The 9,568-nt window shown below is 52.5% G+C and overlaps 1 protein-coding gene across 1 annotated transcript; it reads right to left on the minus strand.

Annotated features, from left to right (window-relative positions):
* Window positions 1-643: 643 nt before the first annotated feature.
* On the minus strand, window positions 644-5,192 carry IRX4 (iroquois homeobox 4). Its single transcript, XM_065629496.1, has 5 exons — window positions 5,081-5,192; window positions 3,952-4,203; window positions 3,264-3,370; window positions 1,985-2,307; window positions 644-1,808 (listed from the first exon to the last, which is right to left on the minus strand). The coding sequence occupies exons 1-5, from the start codon at window positions 5,123-5,125 to the stop codon at window positions 1,054-1,056; spliced, it is 1,482 nt and encodes a 493-aa protein (XP_065485568.1). The 5' UTR covers window positions 5,126-5,192; the 3' UTR covers window positions 644-1,053.
* Between the last annotated feature and the right edge of the window lie 4,376 nt (window positions 5,193-9,568).

A 9,568-nucleotide genomic window follows, 5' to 3' on the forward strand; every position in this document is an offset into this window, starting at 1 on the left:
CCTGAAGTGCTGAAATATTCATGGAAGATCAGCGATTCTCCATACTGACAGAGGAGCTGGAAAGCTAAAACGGTTTTCTAAAAGATCAAATTTTCCATGTGAATCAATTGCTCCACGCACGGCGGAGGCGACGCCGCGGCCGAGCCCGGCCCTTTGGGGCCGACCCCCGCCCGCCCGCGGCTCGGGGGTTGGGGGGAAGCGCTGCTCCCGCCCCGCCTCGCCTCAGGGGGCAGCCAGCGCCTCCCCTGCCGCCCCCGCCCCGCCGGTCCCGTTGCCTCTCGCCCCCGCCGGCCCGGGCGGCTGGCTGGGCGCGGGGCTGAGCCGCGGGGGTAAGGGAAAGCGCGGAAAGCAGCCCAGAATCCTTCCCGCGGATCCATCCTCCCACGGCAGGGCTCCGCTGAGCCGCTTTCCCCCTCTCCCAGCAGCCTGTTGACAGTCCTTGGAATTACCGGGACTGGCTTCAAGGGGACAATTTTGAAACTTAAGAGATGTTTGTTGCACAACGCAAAACGCCACCACTTGTGTTATCTCTGAAACAGACAATTTATTGGAGTGAACATACCTTTTAACATAGTCTCTTTTTTTTTTTTTTTTTGTCAAGATAAATTTGTGCAGTAGGTGTAAACTTAGTAGAAGTGCTGTTTGTGAATTATATGCTATCAAGGAAATCAGGAGCAAAAACTCTCAAAAAGTCTTTATAACTAATCTCGGCATGCCTTAAATTAAATCTGAACTAAAATTTTCCGTTTGTAAACTTCCGAATGTAAACTTTTTAAGTAGGTCTACGCTATAGTACGTGCTTTTGGACATGGAATTAAATAACTTTCACGACATTGATCCCTTAAAGTCGCAGCCAGGAGAAATTCTTCAGAACAGCAATGAGGAAAGTCTGTCCGTTAAACTGAGCAAAAGGAACTTTAAATCCTCGTTTCTGTTGTTTAAAAACAAAACAAACCAAAAAGTTTTATATTTAAATTTAAACTCTCGCAAGTCTCTTTTCAGTGTAGCTGACTCTTCAAGCATTAGAAAGTCCTTCGCCCCTCGGCGGGCCTGTTAGGAACAAAACATTTTGCTTCCTGATTTGGGAAACGCCAGAAACTCTTTGTTTGAGTCATGGTGGGCCAAGTTTGAGAGCTGCCCCTTGAGCACGTTGGCGCCGTTCCCCACCGCGCGTCCCAAGGCGCCCGTTTCCAGAATGGCTCCTTTGGTGGTAGCCCAGGAAACTGTCGTGTTGCTCAGGGCTTGGTTCAAAGTACTGTGCCTGAACAGGGGGTCGTGAAACACCCCGTCCACCCAGTTCCTGAGGTTGGTGACCGGCGAATCTTGGTGCCTGTCGATGACGCTGACAGGGGCAGAGACGGCGGCGGCTGCCGAGCCCCCCTGCCGTTTCAGCATGCAAGAGGGGTACTCGGCCTGGTTGAGGGAGGTGGCGGTGTGCGCCAGGGACCAAATCCTGGGCTTCGCCTCCAGCAGCTGCTGCCCTTGCTGGAAGCACATTTTGGACTCGCAGCCGCGCTGCCGGGCGCCGAGCAGGTCGGGGCCGCACTCCGCCGCCGCCGCCTTCAGGCAGCTCCGCGCCCGCTCCGCCGCCGCCTCCTCCTCTTCCTCGTCCTCCCCGTCAGCGGCCGGCGGCAGCATCTTGGCGGGGGGCTCGGCGGCCCGCGGCGGGTGGCTGCCGCCCGGGTGCGGGAGCGGCAGCGGGTGCGGGAAGGGCCGCCTCAGCTCGCACTCCGAGCTTTCCGACTCGGCGGCGTCCAAGTCCTCCAGGTCGCTGAGCTCCAGCTCCTTCTCCTCCTTGCCCGTGGGCTCTGCGGGGTGGGGGCGGGGGAAGGGACAGCAAAAAGAAGACACACGGTCACTGGCGGCGCCGCGCTCCCCCGCGGCCACCCCCACGAGGGAGGCCCGCGGCCGCCCCCACGGGCGAGGCCGGCCCCGGGGGCGAGCTGGCGGCCGAACCGCTAAGTGCCTGTTTTTAGCAGGGTACCCTCGGCTTTCCCGCTCTTCATCGCCTCTTCCTGCGAACCCTCTTCCTCCTCCTCCTCCTCTTCCTCGTAGGGCCGCTTCTCGTCTGAGCACTTGTTCCGCGGAGGCCAGGTCATCTTGTTCTCCTTCTTGAGCCGCCGGCGGGCGTTGGCAAACCAAGTGGAGACCTGGGTGAGGGTCATCTTGGTGATGATGGCCAACATGATCTTCTCACCCTTGGTGGGGTAGGGGTTCTTGCGGTGCTCCTGCAGCCAGGCCTTCAGTGTGCTGGTCGTCTCCCGGGTGGCGTTTTTCCTCCGTGTCCCCCCATCCATCGAGCCGTATCTGCGGGTACAGGAGAGCATCTGCAGAGTGACAAGGCATCCTCACCCCCCGCGGGCCTGTCCAGTGTGGGATCCCAGGGCCCCAGGCCCGGCTGCTTGCATGTGGAACCCCCCCGGGGTGTGGGGGTGGCTGGACCAGGAAGGAGGGAGATGGGCAAGGACAGATCAGCTTTAAGAGGGTGACCTGCCTCGAGAATTCAGGCCCAGGAAGAAGCAAGGGTGAAGGGCTCGTTCATCTAGCAGCAGTGCCAGGCAATGAAAATCCCCACTGTGCTGTGGCGGTGGTGGCAGAAAGGGGCAAGAAACCACAGGCCTTTATTCGTGGTAAAGCCAAAGTCAACGTTTCAGGCAGCGGGGGAAATCCTAGCACCTTGCAAACGCACAGAAATTGTTGGATCAGTCCTCCCCAAACAGAATACATCTGAGTGACCCCAGGGTGTAACCGTTAATAGAAATATATTTCCTCTTACTCCTTTTGTTAGTAATCTCTCCTACCCTTTTGTTCCTGAAATTGTAGAAACCTAACGCAGATGACACTGGGCTACAACTGAATATTTAATGCACATCCTTCAGGAAAGGTCATCAGCGCCCAATGGGCCTCAAAGCTTGAAACGGTGTGTAAGTGGTTTTGCACTCGTTTAAAACTAATAAACATACCAGAGATGCCCGGGTGCCTAAGCCTGACTCTGCGCGGGAAAAGATAATTTACCGCCCCCGTGGAGAGGCATCGGTCCCCCCGCCGCCTGTCTGGGGGCCAGAGGACCCCGTGCCGGTCTCCGTGCTGGAGGGGGACGTGTCGGTGGGGAGGGAGAGGCGGCATTACTGGGGCCGGGAGGGAGATGCTGGGCGGCGGGGAGGCAGGTCCGCGCCTCAGCCCCGCAGCGGGGCGGGCGGGAAGGGGTGGGGATCGCGGCTGTGGGGCCGGCGAGCGGGGCCGGAGGGGGTGTGCGCTCTTACCTGTCGTACTGGTACTGGCTGAGTGTGTGATCGTAGGGGTAGTAGGCAGCTGCCGGGGCGATGCCCGCATGCGCAGACCCGCTCCCGTCCTTCGCCTCCAAACTGTTCTGCAAAAGACACCGCGCCGCCGCCCTCAGCCCCCGCCGCCCCCACCGCCGGGAGAGCTCGGCCTCCCGCCCCGACCCCCCCCCAGGTTTCGCGGGGGGGACGGGGGGCGCGCCGGACCTTCCCGGAGGCCCCTCGGCCGCGGCGGCCAGCGAGATCAATAGAGACATTAAGCGCTGTTACGGTGCCAGGAAAAAAAAAAAAAAAAAGGCTGGCTGGGAAGAGCCCGTATCATTTTTTACGAGCCGGGGTCTGGGCCGCCCCAAGCTACCGGCCTGGCCAGGCCCTCGGCCGCCACCTCGTCAGGCGCGACTTTCAATTGCGTTACCGTGAGAACCACGCCGGGCTTGAATATTTAATGACGGCGGAGCTGGACGCGCCGCGGCTCCGCGCCTGTCGCCAAAAGCGGGCAGGCTCAGGGGAGCGGCGTGCGGCTCGGCTCGGCGGCGGGGAAGCAGCGCCGGGGGCTGCCCAAGCCGCGGAGGCGACCTGCCGACCGGCCACAGCCCGCGGCGGGGAGCGCGGCGCGGAGCAGCGCGGAGGCGGGGACGGGAGGATCCCCCGCGGCGGCGGAGAGGCTTACCAAGGAGTAGAAGGCGGGAGCCTCGGTGCCGTAGGTCACGTAGTTTCCATAGCCCTGGGGCCCGGCGTAGGGGCCACCGTAGACCCCCAGGGCGGCGGCGGAATTGAGCTCGTGTCGGGCGGTGGCGAGCAGGCGGCTCTCGTACACCGGGCAGTACACGGGGGTCTGCGCGGAGGCGGCCGCCCCCGTCTCGGCCAGTGTCCGGCCGCTGGACTCGCAGCAGGTCGTCAGGGAGTTGGTGCTCATCAGGAACTGGAGGGAAAGAGAGCGGCGCTGAGGGCGGAGGAGGGAAACTTCCCAATCTATAACCGAGTTTGGGTTGTTTCTTCTTTTTTTTTTTTTTTTTTTCACTTTTTTAATCAGGTCACAGCTTTACGGTGTTGCCCCCCTCCCTCCCCTTCCGTACTTTACCTCAGTAGGGGTAAAAACGCTCTAGAGAAATGCTGAGGTGCAAGTATTTTATCAGGTTTTTTTTAAAAATCACAACATCAAACAAACGCCCTGTGACTATGGGCGTTTAATCCTCTGTAATACGTTGTGCCAACCCTTTACATTGAAAACCTAACTTTTCTGGTGTGGTCTCACAAGACTGGCTTTACATCGTTTTTCTCCTCTTGCAGCACAATGCTTCCCATCTGCGTTTTTAAACCTTTTTTCTAAATCACTCATGCATATTTATTTTGACTGCAGATTTGTAGCAGCCACGCACGCATCTGTTATTAACCTGCTGATTTAGAATATCCCATTATGTTTCTGCGGTTCGGACCTCAGTACTTTCGTGTTTAATTGGTAAACTGTGAATTTAATCGGGAAAGGGGGGAAAAAAAGCAGCGCTCGGGGGAGAGAGGGGGTGGGGGAACTCTCGCTCTCCTTCTCACCTCCCGCATCTCTGTAATCCTTCCCTACTCATCAGTATCATCATCAAACCCTCTAAATCCCGCGTGTTCCTTCCCATTTTAAAATATGTGCGCGAAATATAACTTGAGCATCTTCGAAAGATGCGGAGCGAGCAGCCGATTTCCCACTCCCGCATGCTAGAAAAGGATCGCTGCCCCTCTTAGCCCTGGACGGAAGTAATCAATACGGACTGAAATTCAATCAATTAACGTTGGTAGGCGAAAAGTCTTACCTGGGGTGCAGAGGAGTAAGGGTAGCCAAACTGAGGATATGACATGGTACAGAGGCTCCCAGTTATCTAGAAACAAGGCGAGACGTCTGATCTGCACGCTATTGCAGTCTGGCTCTGCTCTATTGTACCAATTGATTGGTAACCACAGGTCCCTAGATGCTTATAGGACGAAGCAGAAAACCACATTTAATTTATTTACATGAAATCTTAAACTTTTTTAAAATTTTTTTTAACCGAAGGGAAAAAAAGGGTATAGTGATTTCAGCACCTTCCCTCCTGGAGCTACGGAACAGAAGCAGTTGTTACATGTGGGCTCTAAGGCTGGCAAACGTGACGGCAGAAATACATACTTTGCCCCCACGGAAAAATAAAGGGCGGGGGGGAAGTGATACAAATACATCACTTCAGAAGCACGCCGTTTTAAAAGAGCCGAGCTTCTGACGTCACACAAAATCTATTCAAATTAACCTGCCTGTAAGTTTAACATTCATTTTCGGGAACCTTTCCCCTGGTGTGGAAAAAGGACTCTCCAAGCATCTCTCTCAACCTGCCTAACAGGAGTGAAAGTTTGGAAAGCTCTCCGGCAGCAGCTACACCCCCTTGCAACATTTCTTTATATTTCTGCGGGGAAGGGAAGGAAATGAATGGTTTTAATCTGAAGGATCAATGTTGTATCAGCTAAGATTTCCCCCACCCTCCTTCGTCACTGAAGGGCTGGTAAGCACTTTTAATTAGAAATTAATTAATGAGCAGCTGGTTCTTCCCACCCCACACTAATAATTAGTCTCAATTACAAACTAGACATATGAAGGGACACACGACTGAGTCTTCATTTAAGATTTAATCAACAGTTAAAATTAGCACTAACGCTGACAATAAAGCACATGACATGCAATCCTGCTTTTCTTCTCAGCTTTTATTCCAGACGTGTGATTACAGGTAGAAATCCCTACAAGCGTATTCCGGGGAATGATTGAAAGGACGTGACTTTTCACGTTAAAACGACTTTGATCCCATCGCAAACCTCCGCTGGAAAAGCCAGCCTTTCGCGGGGCGGAGGGCAGTATCCAGCCTGAGGTGCACACAGCTGGGGTGGGGAGTAAAAGCGGAGTGTTGGAGGAGAATTAGGGAGATAGGGTGCAACTCAAATGTGCCAAGCGCTATGTCTCACGCGAGAGCAAACATCTCTTTCTCGGTGATTAGGTTGTTCCCCGGAGCTACGGCGGGTTGCCCGAGCGAAGGAGGGCCTGGGAAAGAGTCTCGTCTCCATCATCCCCTTCTCTACAACCCAACCCACCGCTGCCATCAGCCTCCTCACCCTCTTGGGGCTGGGACCCCCCCGGCTGCAGTCAGCTTCCCCTCTATGAGTCACCCTTGGAGGGGGCTGGCTCCGTGCTGCCTCCCGGAGGCAGCGGCCGTCGGGGAGAGACGTTGGGGCTGCTGGCCGGCCCTTCGGCCACCTCTGCCGGCCGGCAGCCCCAGCGTCTCTCCCCGGCGGCCGGCTACCTCTGGGGCAGGACGGACAGACAGCCGCCGAGCGGGTGGAGGAAGCGGAGGAGTGAGCTCCGAGGCTGAAGGTCGGTTGCTGGTGCAGTTGAAGGCTGCTCCGTGGTGTGCAGACTTGCTCAGAGAGATTCCTGGGTTCAGACATGTGAATAGCCCCAGGGTCACACTCTAATTAATGATGATGTTCTCTTCTTCTCCCCAGCTGGAAGACTGCCTCCCAGAAACGAATCTGCCCACACTGACAGCTCGATTGAGGGTGATTGATGACTATCTGGAGACCACAGTACACATAATATAATATCTGCTGCGTAATTGCTTTAATTTACAGATGAAAATACTAGTTTCGGATTGAGTTAGACTGCAACGAGCGGCGTTTTATGGCGCTTTAGAGTGTTTGCAAATAAAAGCGATCAGATACAGTACATGCAAATTACCCTGACAGCTGAGTATCTGTAGCCGGGAGAAAGGTATAAAGAACGGGAATCAAATGACGTTAATAATCGGGTTTGAATGCTGTATTGATTTTTTGGGGGGTAAGAAAGTGCCTACTCTTTCTTCACCTGAGACGCTAATACCTTCTTCTTTCTGGGAATATCAATAACTTACCCATTGGGTTTCTGTTACAGAAACGCTCCTTTATTCCTCCTGCTATCCCATCGCTGCCTGGATATAATGATACTTTTAGCCACTATTTACAAGCAGGTTCCTTCTATGCGACGTGCTGACGGGCTATTGCATTGTTTGGGAAGAAAAGCCACCCGGTGTTTACACAATGGTCTGCAAGCAGCGTTTGGTGCTGCTCGTTCTGCCTCCTGCGCTGATTGCGCTGGGGGATGTTTATTTAAGCCCTGGAGTATAACTCACCGGTGCGAGGGAAGAAAACAGTTGCACTTATCTCAAGAGCGGCTCGGTGTAAAGCACTATAATTAGCTGAGAGAGCTAGAGAACTGCATGGAGAAGTCCTCACAGTTTTCCAGGCTACAGTTTGGGAGCTGTCCTGGTGTGGTGGGGCTTTTTTTTTTTTTCCTATCCCTCTTTAGATACTACTGCAGATGTCAACTCCGCAGTGGTCCGCAGAACACTACAGGTTTTGATATTTAGGTGAGTCTATTAAACTTTAAAATACAAGGTGAAATTCAATATTTATGGTCCTTGTCTATTTATATATCACAGTTGTCTTTCACTGCACCATGCAAATACTCTGGTGCCCGTTTTTGCACTGAACTTTTCTGTATTAGTCATGATAATTATTTGTCATTTTTCTTTGCAGCCTGCTTGCTCTACTACTTTACCCCGGTCAGCTTTGTGCAGTTCCAATCTGTATTCCCTAGAAAGCAGTCATTAAAAAACCCCACCAAAACAAACAAAACAACAATAAAAAACTTAATAACCTTAACTACTTAATAACCTTAAACACTAAAAGCTGACATTACATCTTCCTCCAGCGTTCAAGTCTTGTTTCACTTACAATCTACAAATAATGGCCCTTTGTTGAGAAGAAACTCAAAACAATTATATTTCATCTTGAATTTTCGGTGCCAGAGCACAAACATGCAATAAGCCCCACAATGATTTAAAATCACCTTTGTGGTTCTTACACATAAACAACGTAACACTGTTCAAATCCAAGCAAAGACGCTTAATGCTGCGGGCTATATCCTTAAGCATTTGGAAAATGCAAGTCTTTGCTGGGCAATAAAAATTGATCCTTGTCAAAGCCCCTTTCCTGTATAAAGCAGTTAACAGCTTTCGCGAAAGACACAGTGCTTTCTCCAAAGTTTGAGCAAGCAAACCCATCACGATCAATAGGAAACGCTGAGGAGTTCCCCTCTTGTGGGAGCCAGCCTGCACACCCAGACGAGCAGGTATTTTACAGCCAAAGCACAACTAATTCTGTCTCCCAGGGATACGTATTTCTTCTCCGACAACCTGGAGCTAATGTTCATACAAGTTTTATCATAAAAGCACGAAACGAGAAGGAAACGCTCTGATTCTGGAACAGGCCACAGCAGGTAAAACGGAGAACCTCTTCAGGACTAACGCTTTGATGGACGTCTTCAGGGACATGATCTAGAGGCAGTTAATGCAGCTACACTTTTACTATCTGCATTTTCATCTCCTTCTCTTTTAGAGGGGTTATTGCCACTCCTGGAATTTTTTTAGCGACGGAATTTGCTTATGGGTTAAACAGACTTTAGCGAGCTCTTTCAGTCGACTTCGCTTTGTTTTCACGTTACAGATTTAAAGCAACCTTGACACCGCCTGACAAACGCTGTGAAGCTCTACACGTTGCCCATTTGGGATCTGACATGGAACCGAGGGCAGCCTACAACACTTTCAAGTAGATTAGCTCCCATAAAGTCGCTATGGACAGTAGATACGATTTCTGTTTTCTGAGCCCACCTGAGCTGTAATTGCATCTCCTGCACTCCGAATCCAGGGACAGCGAGCTGATTGATACTGCCGACCTGCACAGACCTGTGCAATGGCTCGTGATCGGCAGAGCTATGATGACAAACATAACAGTTGCATAAGAAGGCGCCGCTAATTAATTTAGTCAGATTACAACTACACGTAAAATCAGTTGTTCAAAGCTATCAATTTCAACGCTTTCATTTTGTAAGTCTTTAATCCTCTTGACAAACAATCTAGATTAAAGCAAAAAGGCCTCAAATGCTCATTCTCTCCTTTGTATTTATTAACTTTTCACACTTAAGACCTACAGCCACCACACACGCTTTCTCATACGCAAAACTTTTCAGCAAGAGAAGCAAACGCTGCGACCTGGGCAGCTGCTGCAAGGCTAGGCGGACCCTACAAACACATCCACATTTACTTGCCCGGTGCAGAGCATCGCAACTACGCGTCCACCAGCAAAACAAGGATTGTATAAGGTTTCTCTTTCCAGCTTCTGTACCCCCAGTGCCGCAGACTCGTAGGTGCTCAAACGCCACCGCCTTTGAGCTGCCTGACAGCGGACAG

Source organism: Caloenas nicobarica, chromosome 2 (genome assembly GCF_036013445.1).
Source record: "Caloenas nicobarica isolate bCalNic1 chromosome 2, bCalNic1.hap1, whole genome shotgun sequence".
NCBI classification, from domain to species: domain Eukaryota; kingdom Metazoa; phylum Chordata; class Aves; order Columbiformes; family Columbidae; genus Caloenas; species Caloenas nicobarica.